The sequence below is a fragment of the Populus nigra genome, chromosome 8 (assembly GCF_951802175.1).
Source record: "Populus nigra chromosome 8, ddPopNigr1.1, whole genome shotgun sequence".
NCBI lineage: Eukaryota > Viridiplantae > Streptophyta > Magnoliopsida > Malpighiales > Salicaceae > Populus > Populus nigra.
Window position 1 is genome coordinate 7,135,358 of NC_084859.1, and position 18,735 is coordinate 7,154,092.

General features: G+C 31.0%; 2 protein-coding genes across 5 annotated transcripts; both read left to right on the forward strand.

The window, feature by feature from the left end:
- The first annotated feature begins 773 nt into the window (after positions 1-773).
- Positions 774-6,300, forward strand: LOC133701759 (uncharacterized). 4 transcript variants are annotated; one of them, XM_062125833.1, is made up of 8 exons: positions 774-1,056; positions 1,629-1,749; positions 2,923-3,048; positions 3,174-3,218; positions 4,385-4,491; positions 4,666-4,776; positions 5,736-5,790; positions 5,898-6,300. In XM_062125833.1, the coding sequence occupies exons 1-8, from the start codon at positions 970-972 to the stop codon at positions 5,912-5,914; spliced, it is 669 nt and encodes a 222-aa protein (XP_061981817.1). In that variant the 5' UTR covers positions 774-969; the 3' UTR covers positions 5,915-6,300. The 4 variants fall into 4 exon arrangements, with proteins under 4 accessions (XP_061981817.1, XP_061981818.1, XP_061981820.1 ...); XM_062125834.1 differs by having other exon boundaries at positions 776-1,056; positions 4,400-4,491; XM_062125836.1 differs by having other exon boundaries at positions 778-1,056; positions 4,385-4,446.
- A 779-nt stretch (positions 6,301-7,079) lies between these two features.
- LOC133701760 (profilin-4) lies at positions 7,080-9,645 on the forward strand. Its single transcript, XM_062125838.1, has 3 exons — positions 7,080-7,312; positions 8,264-8,401; positions 9,199-9,645. Exons 1-3 carry the CDS (start codon positions 7,190-7,192, stop codon positions 9,331-9,333), a joined length of 396 nt encoding a protein of 131 aa, XP_061981822.1. The 5' UTR covers positions 7,080-7,189; the 3' UTR covers positions 9,334-9,645.
- Positions 9,646-18,735: the final 9,090 nt, after the last annotated feature.

Below are 18,735 nucleotides of genomic sequence, written 5' to 3' on the forward strand. Positions count from 1 at the left end.
AATATTGAAGGACATATGACCAGGGTTATGAGACTGAAATAACCTTATAGATAAAAAAAAAAAACAGCTTGATTTAACATGGGTTAACCTTCCAAAACCCGCGACTTTGGTCATGAGATTAGAATAACCCCATAAAAATTAAATCAAAATAAATTATAAAGTTCAATTCCCAGCCAACCCAATTTTGAATTATAAATTTAAAAAAACATTAATTAAAAAAATACAAAAAACTACTCGAGTCAACTCGGTTAACCTGCTAAACAAAATTCTCGGGTCGGGACGTTAGGATAACCTATTAGAAAGAATAATAAAACAAATCATGAAGTCTAATTTCCAATCAATCCAATATTAAAAGATGAAATCAATGAGAAAAGTCTATTATGAAAAAGAAAACAAAAACTAGAGTCAACTAGGGTAATTTGCCAAATCCATAACCCATGTCTTGATAGTGAAATAACCTAATAAAAAATAAATCTAATGTTGAATGATAAAATTAAAAAAAATATTGATTGAAAAAAAATTAATTTAAAAAAATATGGAGTCAAGTTAAAATGAGAATAGAAAAATCCAATAAAAAATAAATTTAATGTTAAAAAATAAAATTTATTAAAAAAATATTAATAAAAAAAATAAAAATAAATATTATTTTAATAAATAATATGTTACCTTGAGCGATAAAGTAAGAATGTGTTTGGATGGAAGATATTTTAATTGTTTTTAAAAGGTAAAATAACTTTGAAGTACAGAACATACTTTTAAAAGTTAACAAAGGGTCTAAAAAAAAAAAAACCTAAAATTTTTTAGTTTTCGTTGTTAATAATTAATCAATAACAATGTGGATGGGAGCGAGCGACTGATCAGCCAAGCCACCCTGCTGCACTTCTCATGTCATTTCCTTTTCTAGTGTAGCAACTAGAAATAGTTTTAACCGCTTTCTTCTCGGAAACAAAGCTATAGTGGAGTGCAGAGATGGCTTATAGAGGGAGAGGGAGAGGACGATTTGGAGGCGGTGGTGGTTTTAGCTATGCAAGGCAAGAGCCCTTTGATTTATTTCCTGTATGTCAGTCTTCTCTTTATTTTTATTTTTTTGTTATTTATTCTTTGCTAGTAATTCTTTTGATATAATTTTGCAGTTTAAACTTAGTCGGTTTAGTTTGAATTATGTAATTTCTTTTTTAATTTATGGGTTTTGAAACTTGTGAACTTTCGAACTATGGTTGCAATGATTCTTTTATAGAACTTGTTAAATAGACGAAAGACAGGCCAAAGAGGAACTTGGAAGTACTGGGTTCATTTTTCCTGGGTTAAAACTTTTCTTAGAAGTTCATTCGGGGAAAAAAAAATCATTCATATGATTCAGAGTTTCTTGAAGTAGATGATGGTTGAGTTGGTGTGTTTCTATGGAGACGAAATGAACTTATCTTTTGTGAATATTGCAATTTTTCTCTTAAAAAATATCCTTGTACTCTTTATGTTTTGGTTTGTAAGGCATCTATCTTGTGTTTCTGTTTTCCAATGTTTGTAGTTTCAATGCAGAATGCATCGATTGCTATTATTCGATAGAGAAATGTAATGGGATGTCTTTCTTTATGTTGTTTTCCCTGAAAAAGAAAATTTTGCTATTCCAGGAAATTGAATTACCTGATCCCAAAAATGTGAAGGAGGAAAGGGCATTAGTTGTTTGGAATTCAAGGTTGACAAACTATTTCAAATCCTCTCCTTGTTATCTTGAGGAGATTGTTTCAAAGGGTAAGCATGGAACTCTTAGACCACTTTTTTAGTATCTTGTTTCCCAAATAAGTAGGTCAATCATAGAAATAAGAGATTTTTCCTTTTTGCTTGAGGATATGGGTTTGGACAAGATATTACTGATGTGTTATTATTCTCATTCACTTCTTTTGTTGCGTATTTGCTGTAAATTGTGTGTGGTTTACCTTTTAGTCAATACAGATGGAGTTTTATTTTTTCTCCTTTCTTTCAAATGTTCAAACTTCAATTAGGCAGAAGAAGAAGAAATACACACACACACACATATTTATTCCTGAGAAGTTGCTCAGTGGTTGATAGCACTGGTTTGTAAAACCAATGTAGTTTGCAAAGAACATTTGGGACTCAAATTCCTCTCCCCTTTTCTCGTTGAATGAATTAATTCCTTACATATTTCTTATAACCAATTTCGATTATGAGAACAGATCACATGTCTTAAAATTGGAAGCTAAAATTACTTCTGGTTTCTTGACTCACTATTATCATTACTATACGCAAAAAGGTTAGGATATCAAACAAGAACCTGATTTAGCTAAATACTTTGGACACTGTTCAATTTCTTATATCTTTGACACCATCATATTACCTTTTTTTCTTTAGTTCTTTCCCATTATCATTGATCTCTTGGCAGTTTTTCCCTGGAAGTATCACGGTTGTGGTATATTGAGATTGATCAATCAAGTTCATGAACTATTAATTTTTTTGGGCAGCTGACTGGCTAATAGTTTAGGGACAAACTCTTAAAAAATCAATTAGCATCAAGCCTCTACCTGCATAGCATATTGAAAATATTTCAAATATGTTGTGCTGAAAAGCTTACCTTCAAACCCAGTTAGAGGACAATGTGCCTAGTATTAATGAATATTGTACTTTTAAAATTAAGATCCACAGCTTCACATTTGTATGAAATTAGGAAAAAAAAACTTCTTGCTGATCCAACCTCAAGTGTTTAATCTTGATTGTTGTATGTTTCAGACAAGAATACTTTATGCGTCACTTTTATTAGAGAGTATTTAGCAATGTAGTCATAATTTTAGTCCTCTACCTTGTGCACACCAACTGGGCGGTGTTTTTCTGCCAACAATGTTCCAAGACATTAAGTAGCCTAATCTATGATGCTTTACAAATTTTCATTTCCTCTGAATGTGATATCAGAGATCCAGAGCATGGACATAGAAAGATTTTCAGACAGGGGGAAGCCAAGGATCACATCAGAACGTGATTCACTCGACCAATTCTTACAGCTCACGTCTAAAAATTTTCCTAAAGAACTGATTGGAGGTTTGCAATCTGAAATTACAAAATATGAGAGCAATGCGTGTATTATGCATGTTTATAAGTTTTCCCCTCTCTGTTCAGTGGTGCTTCTAATCATGCTAAGAGGTTCTTTATGCAACGATAATCAGGTTTAAATAGGAAGCGGCCAAACAAAAAAGTGAAGTGGACAGCAGGTGAGATGTGACTTGGTCTTACTTTATTTACTCTCATAGTTGTTTGTGGATGTGGTCTTAATCTAAACTCCCTTTACAAATGAGAAAAACTGCAAAGTCTAAATTCATCTCATGCACTCAAGGCATGCTTATAAATCTATTAGAAAGATGGATAGAGGATCTGATCCCTCATGCAGATAAGGCCACCCTCCTGGGGGATCGGTCGGGAGGCTCATTTCTATGGTAGCTACAATAAGTGAAATTGACATCAGTATTGTGGGTTTTTTTTTTTTGAGAAACATTATTGTCTATCTCACTTATATTAGATATATACTGGATCTAATATTGACAGATAATTCTTTAGATTGGGGAATAAGGCATAGTTGGCTATTCTTTTATTCTCATACAAACTGTATTTCATATTTTTCTCTGTTTCACATATATCTGGACCTTGTTAGCTATTATGCAGACAGCTTCTTTTGAAGCACTCAGATTGTTCTTGTTTCTTATTTATGATCCACTAGATTCCTTGACAATATGCATTTATGATATTTCTACAAGCTGTCAAGCAGACAGCAGTGCCGTTGAAGATGATTCATGGAAGGATAGCCAAACATGTAAAGCGTTACACTTTTGGAAAACTTTCTTGGTCTTTGGATTTTATTCAACCATAGTCAGGAGATGGATAATATTAAGTTGCACCACAAGTATACAGTCATCCTATTATTTCATACAAGCTTTGAAATAATTGTTTGTTGAAAAGAAAACATGTCACCCAATATTTAATTTGTTTGTGGCTGAAGTTGGGTTTTCTTGGCTTTATGAGTTGTTTGAGCTTGATTTTATATGTGTAGGAATTCTAATGAATGATATAAACAACTCAATATAAATTATTAATTTTGATCACACCTGCTGGTCGTCATAATTTGAAGAAATGTTTTTCCTTGGCTAGTGATTTTGATGGGTTGCCTATGCTTTACACAATCTGATTGGGTAATTTATGATTTGCTACCTTGTCAGTGAGTGACATCTGTTCTTTAGAATTACCCACACTCAGCACTTCGTACAGCTAGAAGAGTTTTTGAGTATCTATTTAAACTGATTTAGATGTTTGTATGATAGACCTGCTGAAGTTAGATATGTTTGAGATGCTTTTGTTCTTCAAATCTTTATTCAAATTGATTTAGATGCTTGTGTTACAGACTTGAGGAAATTGGATGATTATGAGAAGCGTGAATTGATGTATGAGGTAAAAACCTTCAATCATCTGCCAACCTGCTACCTACACTATTTGGTAAAAAATGACTGCAACTAATACTTCTGACAATTTACATGAAGCCCCTATAGAATTAAGTTTTTTTCTCTCCTTCGTTTTTTGAGTTAAAATCAAGAGTTTTTATACCAAATGCCATTGTTTGCCTTTATGTGGTAATTTGTTGGTCAGTTGGTGATCCTTTCATGCATTTAGGGCCAAGCTGAAAAGGTTCAAATGGAAAAGAAAGAAGACGAAGACGAGGAAGATGAAGATGAAGAACTAGAAGAACCTGATGATGAATATGATGATGGAGATTATAATCAGGTTCCCTCAGCAAACACAGGGTCCTGTGTATATCTATTGATTTTGCATCAGCTTTTTTCTTGCTCTTGAGTAGCTTTGATGATTCATTATTGTAGTATTCTTTGTCAGCCTCAGCTATCCCCATGATATAATAACATCTCATTTCTATGCCATATAGGCAAACTTATTATGCCATCACCACCAAGAATGGTCAAGAAATAGATGTAAATGGTACTAGGAAAATTGAGACTCCGTTTGAACAAGATTTTTTTATGGAAGGTATTCCATTCCAGCCTGTAAATTAATTCCATTGAGATGGACTCTCTGACGAAGACTGTCTCCATGATTGTCAAGTTAAATGATTGCATGATCTAAAGAATTTAAATGGATAATCGCTATATGTGGCTCATAATAAGGGAGTCTCCAGCTAGTTTTTTAATGATTGGAAAATAACATAACATTGGAAAAGTTTGAGAGTTTAGTTTTTGAATCAGCTTCTACAAATAGGTGGCCTTGTTTTATGTGTAGACAGTGCTCTAGCATCTTTAATGAATTTGTTTATCCCCTATTGGAGCAGATGTAGCGTGCTGTTGGTTGGACATTTGCAACCTCCCAGTTGCCTGCAGGAACTCCAATTAAGTAGCACTATGAGAAATTTTGTTGAAAAATATAATATTTAAGTTGCTAATTTGTACAACTAAAGTTCACTCATTAGCTATCTAAAGTTGAGCATATATTATGAGATGGGAAATATTACGATTCTGTGTGGATTCTAGTTTAATATGAAATAATGTAAGAGATCAGTTCAAATAGGCTTGTGCATCATTAAAAAGCTTCTTGATGTTTGTTAGAGGGGCTAATGTTTTTGTATGGGACACTATACACACCTAACTTGTGCATTCTTAAAAGGCTTCATGATAAACTTATATGTTGGCAAGTAAATGTTTTAACAAACTGTTATCCACTCTATGATCTCGCAGAACATTGATTTTGATGATGATGAAGACGATTATAACATGGAGGATGACAATGCTGGTATGCACCTTTTCTCAAACTTGAATAGTTTCACCCACTTCTGTTGATGGTACACAACTTTTTCCTTTTTGTTTCTTGGCAGATGCTAATACTTTGTAATCTTGCAGATGAGGCTGTATATTAGTTGCCTTGCCGAGAACATTGATGTGTCTTTCTCTGTTAAGCAGTTTGCAAGTTTAGCAAACTGGACCGTATTTGCAATGGTCGTTGTCAAGTGCACTTGGGAATTTTCAGGCTCCATAGACATACAGCAAGTGCTGCTTTTTGGTAATTCCCTTTTTTGTAATATTGACTATTATGCCATATTTTCTTGATTGAAAGATGCAGCAGAAAATGATGTGAGCTCAAGGAAATGGATATTTGATTCTGCATTTTATTTACATGAGAATCAAGATTGCTTGAGACACGAGACATCTGAGCATATGAATTTTGGTGTGGTTTCAAGCATCCAAAGGAGAAAGCTCTGTTCAACCTTGTGACATAATAAATATTCAGGATTTGTTCGAGTTACGTTGTGATGTGTTTTTATTCCATTCTAAACTTAGTCATGGACCGAGTAATCCTTGGAAATCATGTTGACTCGATCAGGATCATAAATTAAATTTGCTGAAAAGCATATGACACCGCAAATAAGGTGATGCAATCTGACAATACCTGCCTGAGCTTTTCACCCTTTGACATGTCACAATTTTAGTCACAAAGAAAGGTGGCATGGAGGAAAGGAAGGCTGGGTGGTCAGAGTCAGACTCACCGCTGCCAAAATATTTGTGTTTTTACGAGTTTTTTTTCCACATTTAGGAAAAATATTTCTCAAAATAGCACAGCTTAAGCGGCAGCGCAGGTCACAGCTGCCTCTTTTTTTTTCTACACATCAAATCAGTGACACACACACGAGGAGAGAGAGAGGAGTGTAAGAGTATCAAAGACGGATGATAATGCCGCCCCACTCCATCGGAGAACATTCTCACATCTGTTATTTTCTTTTATATGCAACCGATATTTTACTAGACCTGGAAGTTGCCACGTGGAATTATTGAACTGGCTGGTGAAGAATATACCACCACGTGTCTTCATATGGTGCGAGTTTTCCAAAAAAGAAATAATAAAAAAAAAGCGAGTGAGAAGGAGGAGAACGTGAAGGGCACTCATTGAATCATGTAGAAATGTAGGGAGGAGATTCAATGAGAAAGCAAGTCACCACATCATCAATCACACCCTTCATTTGGGGCCCACTAATTATGCTCTCTCCCCCTGTCTCGCTTTGAAAGCACTATAAATACCTCCCTTCTTTGAACCAAAAACTTACAAAATAGAAGAGAAGCTAAAACATAAGGGAGAAAAATTCGGAAGGACAAACAAAAGAAAGAAGAAATCAACGGTAGTTATTTGTTGATCGAAAATGTCGTGGCAAACATACGTTGATGATCACCTGATGTGCGACATCGAGGGTAACCGTCTGACGGCTGCCGCCATCATCGGCCAAGATGGCAGTGTGTGGGCTCAGAGCGCCACTTTCCCTCAGGTGGTCTTTTCTTGATCTGTTTTGTTTTGTTAAATTGTGTTGTCTGTCTCAATATAATTTAGATTGAGATTTTATCGGATCTGATTCATTACTCTTATTTAATCACAATTATTTCCTTCCTTTGTTTCTCGTTTGGATTGATCATTGGTTGTTGTGTTTGATTTAACTAGGAATGATGGATTATTTAAGGATCTGGCTTTTTCTAGTTTTAAATTTTTGAGAGATTTAGTTTATTTTTTTTAATCCTTTTTTGTTGCAAATTGCAATCAACTATTGAAATGTGATGCTTTTGTTGTCATTCAATATTATTATTAACCTTTCTTTGGTTTTCTTGATTCAAGAGAACAAAATCGGTTAATTGTTTAAAGATGGAATTTTTTTTTTTTGTACAATGCTGCATTTGGCAATCAGTTTGTGATTGGCTCTGACTTTTAAGTATATGAAAAGCGCCCCATTAGCTGTAGGAAATGGTTTATGATAATAATGTATATATTGTAAGTGGATGCGCGTTGTCAGAGTTAAATGGATTGTCGACCTGGTTGCTTTTCATGTCATTCTTAAAAGGATGATTTGAATCTTTGTTCTGATTTGTTGTGTATGAACATTCCCATGCAGTGAGAATGTTAGCTGATATGCTATGTGGTGTCTCTCTCTCTCTCTCTCTCTCTTTTCTATGATTTTTCTGAGCTTGTATTTAATGGTGTGCGATTGGACCTGCAAAAAACATTTTGTTATCATTTTATTAATTCTTTAACCATTGTTTGTAATGTGAATACAGAGTTTCGATTGTGCTATTCTTTTGAATTTATTGTCACTATTTCTTCTGTTGTCGAATGCCCTTTTCTTGCTGGATATAGTTTCAACTAGCTGATAAGTTGGAGTGGTATCGTCAGTTTTCTTTTCCTGTTTCATGTGTCATTGACCTAAAGATTTATCACTGGTTGTTTATAGTATAAGCCTGAGGAGATTTCTGCCATCACGAAAGATTTTGATGAACCTGGATCTCTAGCCCCAACTGGGTTGCACATTGGTGGCACAAAGTACATGGTGATCCAGGGAGAGCCTGGAGCTGTGATTCGTGGAAAGAAGGTACGACATTATTTCTCATTTCTAATGCTAGGTTCTCATTCACCATGAGATAATTCAGTAATTGATATTATTTTTTCTTTCATACTTGCCGTGATTTAGCATGATTCATATTGTTGCCTAGATTTAGCCATTTAAAGTAGTGACAATTGTGTAGTCATTTAATGGATGACATGGTTTGGTGTCAACTTTACGAGGATGCTTTAAGTTGTGGAATGTTATTGTGTAACACATGACAAAAAGGGTAATGCTGGTGTCCCAAGATAAAGGCCTTTTACTTTGAATCTATAATCGCATTTAATGCTTAAAATAATTCGTACAAATCTTTAAGTTCATGCTTGTTGCTTTATCATGATTAATGTGCTTATAGGGTTTGATCTTTTCACTTTCCATTTTCTTAACTCAAGGATTCGTTCCATAAAGACTGTTTGTAATGCTTTTCTGCTATTGATGATGTTAAGAACTTTCCCTACGTTAACTCATTTTCTTGAAATTCATTACTCCAACTCCTTGAATGAATAATACTAAATCTAATAGAATTTAATTTTTTGACTACCTATGCAAGTCCTTACTACTTTGGTCGTATTTTCCCATTCTTTTTCATTAAGCCTATTTTCCCAGTCTTTATTCAAAATTCTAGAAATATTGAAGGCTGACCTAATTAGCTGTGGCTTGCAGAAACCAATTTGTAAGGACAAATTGGATTGAAATTCTTGAATGTTATTAAACATGTGCTATGTGATCAGGGGAAGTAACTTCATCTTTCACATCTCAACGTTGTTGCGTCATGCATTTTTCAGGGTTCTGGTGGCATCACTGTGAAGAAAACCGCCCAAGCTCTTATTTTTGGTATTTATGATGAGCCATTGACTCCAGGACAGTGTAACATGATAGTTGAGAGGTTGGGTGATTACCTCCTTGATCAGGGCCTGTAGATCCCGTCTCAAGATTGTTGTTTGAGAATGCTGTTTTTTGATTTGGGCTTGCATCTGGCCATAAACTAGCATTAATGATTTTGCTGCGAAATAATGGTTTGGGGACGGTGACAGTGATTTATATTTTTTATCTTTCTTCTTGATCCCTTGTTTTCTTAAAATATATGTATTCATGATCATCTATGCTATATGCTAGCTTGAATCAAGTTTGCCATCTCTAAAGCAAAATGTCAGTTGGATTTGTTTTGTATCAAGATAATTGTATTTTTTATATATATATTCAAAGAAGTTTGGTATTTATATGCACACAAACGACTTTGTGTGAATTCAGGAATAAATTAGATTATTCGAACATGTTGTGACGTGGTTTAGATCAATTTTTTTATATAAAAAAATATCTAAATATTTATAACTTGTTTTATAATAATAATAAAAATTAATCATAAATTTAAAATATGATACATATTGAGCTACAATGATATATTAGATTGATCCAGGTTAATCTGTTAAATTTTTAACTTAAAAATCTTAATAATTTTATAAAAATAAATTAAAATAAGTTATGAAAGTCAATTTTTAATCAACATAATTTTGTAGGATGAAATTAAAAAAATATATTAAATTAATTTTTCTTACTTGGATTAACTTGCCAAACTAATAAGTCGGGTAATGAGATTAGGATAATCTAATGGAAAGTAAATATAAAAATAAATTATGAAGTTCAATTTCCAACCAACTTAATATTGAAGGATGAAATAAATAAAATAAATTAAAAAAAGAACAAAAAAAAATCAATATAAGCTAACTTATTAAACTCACGACCTAAGTTATATGACTAAAATAATTTTATAAAAATCAAATAAAAAAATGACAACGCTCAATTTCCAACATATATAATGTTGAAAGTTGAAATTGAAAGAAAACAAACACTAAATCCATTAGTTCAGGGTAATTTTACAGAAAAAAATGAAAAAACTACGAAGTTCAATTCCTGAATAATCTAATATTGAAGGATGAAATAAAAAAATAAATAAAAAGAACAAGATTGAGTTTTTGGAGGTTGAAATTAAGAAAAAAAAGATATTCATTTAAAAAATAACCAAAAAATAAATCGAGTCAACCTAGGTTAATCTACAAAATCATGACTAAGGTTATGGAATTAGGATAATTTTATAGAAAAAAAATTGAAGAAAATTATCAAGCTCAATTTAAAAAATACTCAATTAAAAAAGAACTCAAAAAATTAATAGAGCCAACCTGATGAAATAAAAAAAATCAATTAGAAAAAATAGCCCAAACAAATGACTCAAATCAACCCGGGTTGACTTGTTAAAATTTCAATCTGGGTTATGAGATTGAGATATATTCATATAAAGCAATAAAAAAACAAAACCATATTTCTAATAGATCTAATATTGAAAGTTGAAATTGAGAAAAAAAATTAAATCCATAAGATAGATATATAACCGAACATATAGGAAATAATTTTTTTTGCAAAGCTTAATTTCTAAAACAACCTAATATTAAAGTACACATTTTTTACAAAAAAAAAATAGATTGGTGGAGGGTGAAATTAAAAAATAAAACTCAAAACATAAAATACTATTCTAATAAATTTTGTAGGTGTGGCTCAATTTAGGCACCCTTTAATGTTTTGTTAATAATGTTCCTCTAAAGTAGGATGTTTGGTTGATCAATCAATAAATTATGGAGGGCCAAGAGAAACTATTGAATATATTTTATAGACTAATCTTAATGCATGCATAGCTGTTAGACCTTACCTGTCGGATTGTGTAAATCCCGAGTTAAAAATAAATTTAACTTAAAAATAAAATGGGTTGAATTAAGATTTAGAAAAGTAAAATAAAATAAATAAAATAAAATAAAATGGTGAGACACTTGTTAAGAGAGGAGAAAAATCAATTAGAATAATGGGAAAAAAATAATAAAACACATTTCTTTTCTCTTATGGCCGACACCAGCAGAGGTAGAGAAGAGGAGAGAAAAACTGGATTTTATTCAAAACAATTATAAGGAAAATCAATAGAAAACCAAAGGGACTAAAGGGAGTGTGAGAGAATTACTTACCACCGCACCTTAAACATTTAAACCAGAGAAAAAGAGAAGGAAACCAAGGGGAAACACTGCACTGTGGATGACAGCAAAAATAAAAAGAAGAGTGACTCAATTGTTTTTTGACTGGTTAGGATTCAAAGACTAGATTATCATTCGATAAGGAATTCTAAATCTATTCTAGTAATTTCATTCAAAATGAATAACAATTGAGGTGGAAATCATGAATTTAATGTTAAGGTTTATGATGGAATTTTAGGGAAAATATAAATTGACTATAAATTGATTAATATGGGTTAGATTATGTTGTATTGGATGTTAAATTAAAAACAAATAAAGAAGAAAATCATGTGGCCTTTAAGACTCAATGGCCGACCAATGAAGGATTAATTGAATGAAATAGAATTGTGTTTAAGTAAGCAAAATTGTGATGAATTAGTGTGTAATTGTGTTGAGGAAAATGATTCTTAAAAGAATTAAGTTATATTATAAAGTGTGCTTAAAATGCTATAATGTTGAGAAATTTAGAATTGAGGAAAATTGATGCCTTTTAGAGGTGAAGGATCATTGTGTGGTGTTGACTTCTCATGTAAGGAAGAGTTGATTAACATTTTAAGAATGAATTATGATAAGAAATTAAATAGTAGTGCCGACCAAAGAAGAAATATTCGAATGAAAATATAATTATGATTTACGATATATGAAATGTAGTATAGTTGTAATTTATGTTAATGCATATGTTTTTTCATGATGTGGTTTTAAGGATTTTAAATAAAACAAAATGGGATTTGTGAACCTTAGAAGGAAAACTGATCGTGCATAATTTGGAGTTATAAACCTCTAGATATAGGTGAAAATCTGATTCCTAAAACTACTACCGATTGAATGAAAATTGCTTTCAATATTACATTTTCATGATGGTAAGAAATTGATTAAATAGCTTTTTCTAATTAATGTACTCGTAATCTCATTGTTTTTTCTCATTTTTAAGGGATATCAAATTTATTTACTTGACGTGAAAGAATATTTATTTTACTTCGATGATCAACATATTTATAGGAATGGATGTATGGACCCTTGAACTAATTTAACGACATATCAATTTATTATTTTCATAATTATTATTTCTTGAATTTTCCCTCGTTCTTTCTCATTTCAATATATTATAGGACGATTAAACAAAATTTCTCTTAAATTTGACCTGGTTTTCACGATCATACTACAAATTTATTTTGTTTTTGATAGTTAAGTCAGAATTATATTTTGGTGGTTTCACTAACCGACCAATACCTGATGAAAAGAATGGGTAAAGTTGTTAAAGGTAGACCATTAAAAAAACAAAAGTTGTTCCATTGTATTCTAAAATTTTTTTATTGATAAAGCTTAAAATCAAAAGAAGTTAAGTATTGGTGCTTAAAGATGGTGAATTTGTATGATTTGATGAGATATCTTTTTTACAAATTCAATTTTTATAGAATGCTTTACTTGTTTTGATTTTAAACCTTTTCTTTTCTTTTATCTCGCCTTAACCTTAGCCCCATTACAACCGAAAACCAAGACCTTTTAATTAATGTATTGCTTGTAATATTTTAGTAATGGAGATGAGATTGAAGAGCAAGTTTATAGTAAAACATATTTATTGATTGAATTAGAGAGATTTAAACACATAAACCTCAAACACGTGAGTGTTGGAGTGCATATCAACAATGAGAGGACCTAGCACTTAGGCATGACATAGATTTCGTTTTAATCTCATTGATTAATTGAGTTTTGAAGTTCGCATGTAAATAAATTCATGAAAATTTATGTTTTTTTATCCTTATTGATTGTATTCTTGTTTATAATGCATGTACTCTTGGACATTGATAGGAAATTAAGAAATTAGTCATAGTTATTTTATTTCTTTATTTATTTACACTTTGGACTTCCTTAAGTTTGATTTGATCTCTCCTTTTTTAAAGACGAGCAAGAGCTAAGTGTAGAGGTATATAATACAACTATATTATTCGATAGTTTTACCTATATTTACCTAGTATTTTGTTCATGTTTTATATATAAAATGCCTTGATAATATTTATTTTATTTTTTGAAGACACTTTTGGATGTGAGATTCGAAAAGGAGTAAATTAGAGATAAAATTCAGACCAACCCGCGTCGAATATTAGCAAATTTATTGAAATGAAGTGATTCCAGTGACTTTAGAAAGCTAACATCCATACATTTCTATACATATATGGCAAGAAAAATAAAAAAATAATAAAAAGCATAGAAATTGCAGCCTTCAAAGACAAGTCTAGCATTTTGTTAATTTTGACATTCAGCCATTCCAAATTGAATATGTTATGTTATAGAAGTCCATTTGAAGCAAACTTAATTTTGTTGGATTTCTAACTCAAAGACCTATCAACCTACCATATGTCAGAAAAAACAAAGCTCATATGAGAGAGATATGATTTTTCTAAGATAACCTATAAATTCAACCAGCAGACAGGTTTTGTGAAGAAATAAATCCAACTTACTTAAATGTAGATTGTCTACTTTGGAAAGGACTTTTTTTTTTTTTTAAGATACAAATGGATTGGAGGGTTGTGGGGATTAAGGTTTCCTATCAAATAAAAATAAAGAAAGAAAAAGAGGAGGCGAGCAAAAAGAAGAGGAAAACTCCACCCTTTTCTCCTATACCCAAAATTATGTTCTCATTTGTTCTTTTCATTAGTTTTTCGATACACATATAAGGCTAAGTTATTTTTCTTGGTTGAAAAGATACAAAAACCTTCAAATTTAAAAAATTGTAAGATCTATTCTATATTTTCTTTTCAGTTTATATGATGAATATGAATATTTTCCAATGCTTATTTACTATGATTGTTTAGTTTGATTGTTAGAGCGAACTCTAAATTATTATTCTAAACCAATCTAATGCTAAGTTTGTTATCAAAATCGGAGTTGTGATATTTAAACTTATGAAGCAACTAAGTTTAATAATTATGGCGGATCTATGTTGTTAATCTTGGGGAAAATATTCAACTAAATCGAATATAGATTGTAGACAATTATATTGTCTAGGTTTATCATCCTATCTAGTTCTTAAGGTTGCTATTCAATTAAATTACTAGTGCAGACACTATGGTTATTTAATGGTTAGAGTTAGTTATACTAAAGATTGGTTAACTGACTAATGTTAAGAAAAGATAGATATTCAAAATATAAATTGACGTATCATTTTAATGATCAATTTTGATTTCCATAGGTGAATGTTTACTTAAAATCTAGGTTTTTTTTCTTAATAAGTTTTGGATTTATTTAATTTAGCTTGATTGTTTTATTCTGTTTATCATAGCATAACCTAGATAACCTCAAAACCCCTCAACTTTGAATCATCTAGCATAAAGATCTGAACTAGATCTTTCTTGTGGGATCGACCCCATGTATGCTCTATACATTTTATTTATTTAAGTTAGGGTAATTAATTTGTGTGACCGCGACATCGCAACACTCACTTAAGCTCAGCCAAGCGCTGAACCCAAGCATATAGAGATATTTTCTCTCTGATCAAGTCAAAGATATTTTTCCTCTGATTAAGTTAGAGATATTTTCTTTTTGAACAAGTCAGAGATATTTTTTTCTCTTTGACAAATGAGATGATGGGCTTTAGAGACTAATTGGAATACTTAAAAAGGGGGTTCTCAATCTCTCTTCTCCATGACATTTATTTTAGTGTATCTCTCTAAAATATCATGGTATTTTCTCTCAAAAAAATACTTACTTAAGCATTAGAGAGTCCTCAAACTCACAAAAAGGATCTTTTGTAAGTATCAAGCACCAACCAGCAGCCACTTTGGCAAAAAAGAATGGATTAAGTTATTAAAACCAAAAGATTAACCGATTATCCAATACATAAGCCTTATTCTCAAGCTACTTGGATTTTCTAAGACATCATCAAAAGGTTATAAGGAATTTACAATGGTCTTTCAAAGGGTCAAACCCTTAACATTACGATTAAAGGACCTAGTATTGGGAACTCTGAGATCAACAAGAAAGAACCTTAAAAGGTTGGGTTAGAAACGCTCGTTCAAAATCATGAATATGTTTTCTTTTATTAAAGAATTATGAAGATGTTAGGCCACTCTTATCGGAGGGATGAAGTTGTCAAAGCTCTCAAACTCTCAAGACTTAAGGAAGTATTGTGTAATAAATTTGGGGGTTGATTTTGACCAGAGATTAAAGAGTGGTTAAAAAAAATAAAGTGAATAGTACAAAAAATGTTTAGAAAAATAGGGTGACATGGACGGTGGATGTTCACTAGTCCATGAAAGTTCAACACATTGCATAACAACTTTTGAATTTTAAAGTTATGATTAAATTTTCAGTCAAAATAGACAAGATCTATTCAAATTTAAATTCAAATCTATTTAAAATTCTAATCCTTTAGAATTTAAATATATTTAAAATTATAGTCCTTTAGTTATTATTATAAATTGAATAAGGTAGTGGTATTTGGATTCATATAGAAAAGTCTTTAATTAAGTTGATTTAGTTCTTGGAGGCTTAGGTTATCTCGAACCTATCTAGAAACTTTTATTTTATAGAAAATTACTTTACCCATCATGCAGTATGATCTTTATTTTACTTTGCAACTATTTAAAAATTACATTTTGCATCCTAAAGTTTGAAGATGGGTAACACTTTACATCCACAAGAGTAAGCTAAAAAAAAAAGTCAACAAAATTACATGACTACCTTTATATTTCAAATAACAACTAGCGAGCCTTTGAAGCCTAAAAATAATAAAAATAAAAGGCTGGCATTCTTTACTAAGCAAAACATCTAAAAACCTCCCCAACATACCCTCCCTCATTTTCACCATAATTCCATCAAATAAACCTGTCACAATTCCACAAGCCACGTAAATAATTTTTAGTATAACTCATTACCTACATTTCCTTTCTCCTTTACACCATAATTCCATCAAATAAACCTGTTAAAATTCCACAATCTACACAACCAACCAATTATCACCATAACTCATCAACAACATTTCATTTCCCTTTTTCACCCTAATACAACATAAACATTAATTAGATGTATCATTCATCCATAAAGTAGTTCTTTAAGGCCATATGGATGAAGGGTATATAGTTTATGGCCACCTTACTAGTAACCAAAATAATCATCCACTAGTTTACCTAACACACCAAACAGATTTCATTTGGTCAAGTCCTCATACCACTTGGCAAATTTAAAATAGGTTAAGAAAAAATAATTTACAAAAGCAAGCTAATGCATTGGAGTCATTTATTACAAAATGTTGAAATCCTATAAATCATATTGTTTTGCGACTAAATTTTTGGTTATAGAACTAATTATATCAAAGCAAATATTTGGGAGAAATGGATGGGGAAACAATAAGCTATCCAAGCAACATGTGAACTTCACCACCTGCAACTATATAACTAGGAAATGTGAATACCCTTAATAGTGTTATCTTACAAATATCTTGTAGAGTAACATGTGTGCTTGACTGATTGATAAAAAAAAAATTAAAACTACGAAGTTCATATACCTTGAGACATTTAAACTGAGAAAGTGAAAATTATAATGAAGCACCAAAGGCATGACTCCCAACTTCATGGTGAGCAAAGTCTTAAAATTTGATTCTTTATAGCCAAAGCGAGCTTCAAATTGTTATGTTTATCCTAGATGTATCCATTCATAGAACCTCATGAGCCTTCCTGTAATACCTGTTTATGAAGGATGCATGTAAGGAAGAATTACTAAAATCATAAGGAAAACAGATAATCCATTTTTTTGGAAAAACAAAACACAAGGTCTATATGTACTATTGATACGAACTCAAAGGGTAAGAACCCTAGAATCCATGATCAAGATTGAACAAAACCTAAGAAAGCTAAATTCAAATTGAAAAGAACTCAATCCAATAATTATCTAAACCAAGGAACCGTAGTTATTGGATGAAAACACCAACTCTGTGATTACAAAAAATCAAGAACTAGAATTATAAGGATGAATATCACAAATAAGTAATCTTTGATAAATTATAAAGAGTTTAATAAAGAACCAAGAGTATGAGCAACCTTGCACACATAATATTATTTATAAAATTCAAAATACAAAAAAAAACTATAAATACAAGCTATATAACCCTATATAATAAGTAAAAACATACTAAGTAAGGCTAGAAAAAAAAGAGTTCTAAATAAAATATGAAAAATAATCCTAAATCATATAGGAAAATATTGCAAATCTAAAATAGTAACTTCTAGGCTTTATCCTAAGGCCTTTTCGATGTCTAATCATTATGAAGTTTAACCCTATATTAAACAAAGCCTTTAGAATATATTTACAAAATTATAGTTGATCAAATGGTGAAATCAAAAGTTATGTTCATTCACATAAAATTGTATTTTAGGAAAATATGTCTAATCCACATATAAGTAGTTAAACAAGTTGAATCCATAAGTCTTGTAGAAAATAAAGTGCAAATATCTTGAATTACCTATTGAATGCCTTTTAAATCTTTTTATATATTGACCTTATAATAGGTACAATTAGCACATGTAATGGATCATGTGATGTTGCTTGATAATTCTCATAATTTTACCCTTCGGGCTCATATCAATTATCATTATTAACCCTAGAAAATCCATTAATACTTGGAAATTGAGGGAATGAAAGGAAAATTTAAGATGTCCCTTGGAGAAGTTGGAACACCATATTGACAAAATTATGGGACACAATAGGGTATAAAAGAAACCTTAATAATACAATCCAAATTTGAAACCCATGCATAACTAATTTTTTATTCTCTATCTGCATGTTTAGAACTAAATCACATGTGAAATTAAATTCAATTCTACAAGTGATTTTAGTTCAATTGATATAACCTGTTATAATTTTTATATTTGGAATAAAATATTAAATCATACAATTACATTCAATCATATTATTTGGACTTCATATGGAATTGAATTGAATTAGCAATCTTGATTATTTTGCTCTTAATTCAGAATTGCATGATACACTTGTAGAAGTATAGCTTTTCTAGATATCCAAAAAATATTTCAATAAGATTATAATGATTTATTATCCATTCACTTACTTCGGAAAAAATTGATCCCTAAATATTATTTTAGCATTGCTACCGTTGAAAAAAATAAAGTTAAGTATTTTTCTTGAATTTAGGTTTGAAAGAAAAGTATACAATAAAATGATGTATTTTAAGCTGGATGTGTATCCAAACAAAACCAATTCACAATGCCTCTATATTTCAACATATTAAAGTATAACAGTGCAATTTCTGCCAGAGAT

Coding starts and splice junctions, on each gene's coding strand:
- LOC133701759 (XM_062125833.1), top strand. CDS start 970: ATGGCTTATAGAGGGAGAGGGAGAGGACGATTTGGAGGCGGTGGTGGT. Junction 3,049..3,173: donor TCCTAAAGAACTGATTGGAG/GTTTGCAATCTG, acceptor AACGATAATCAG/GTTTAAATAGGAAGCGGCCA. Junction 4,492..4,665: donor CCTGCTACCTACACTATTTG/GTAAAAAATGAC, acceptor TCATGCATTTAG/GGCCAAGCTGAAAAGGTTCA.
- LOC133701760 (XM_062125838.1), top strand. CDS start 7,190: ATGTCGTGGCAAACATACGTTGATGATCACCTGATGTGCGACATCGAG. Junction 7,313..8,263: donor AGAGCGCCACTTTCCCTCAG/GTGGTCTTTTCT, acceptor GGTTGTTTATAG/TATAAGCCTGAGGAGATTTC. Junction 8,402..9,198: donor CTGTGATTCGTGGAAAGAAG/GTACGACATTAT, acceptor TGCATTTTTCAG/GGTTCTGGTGGCATCACTGT.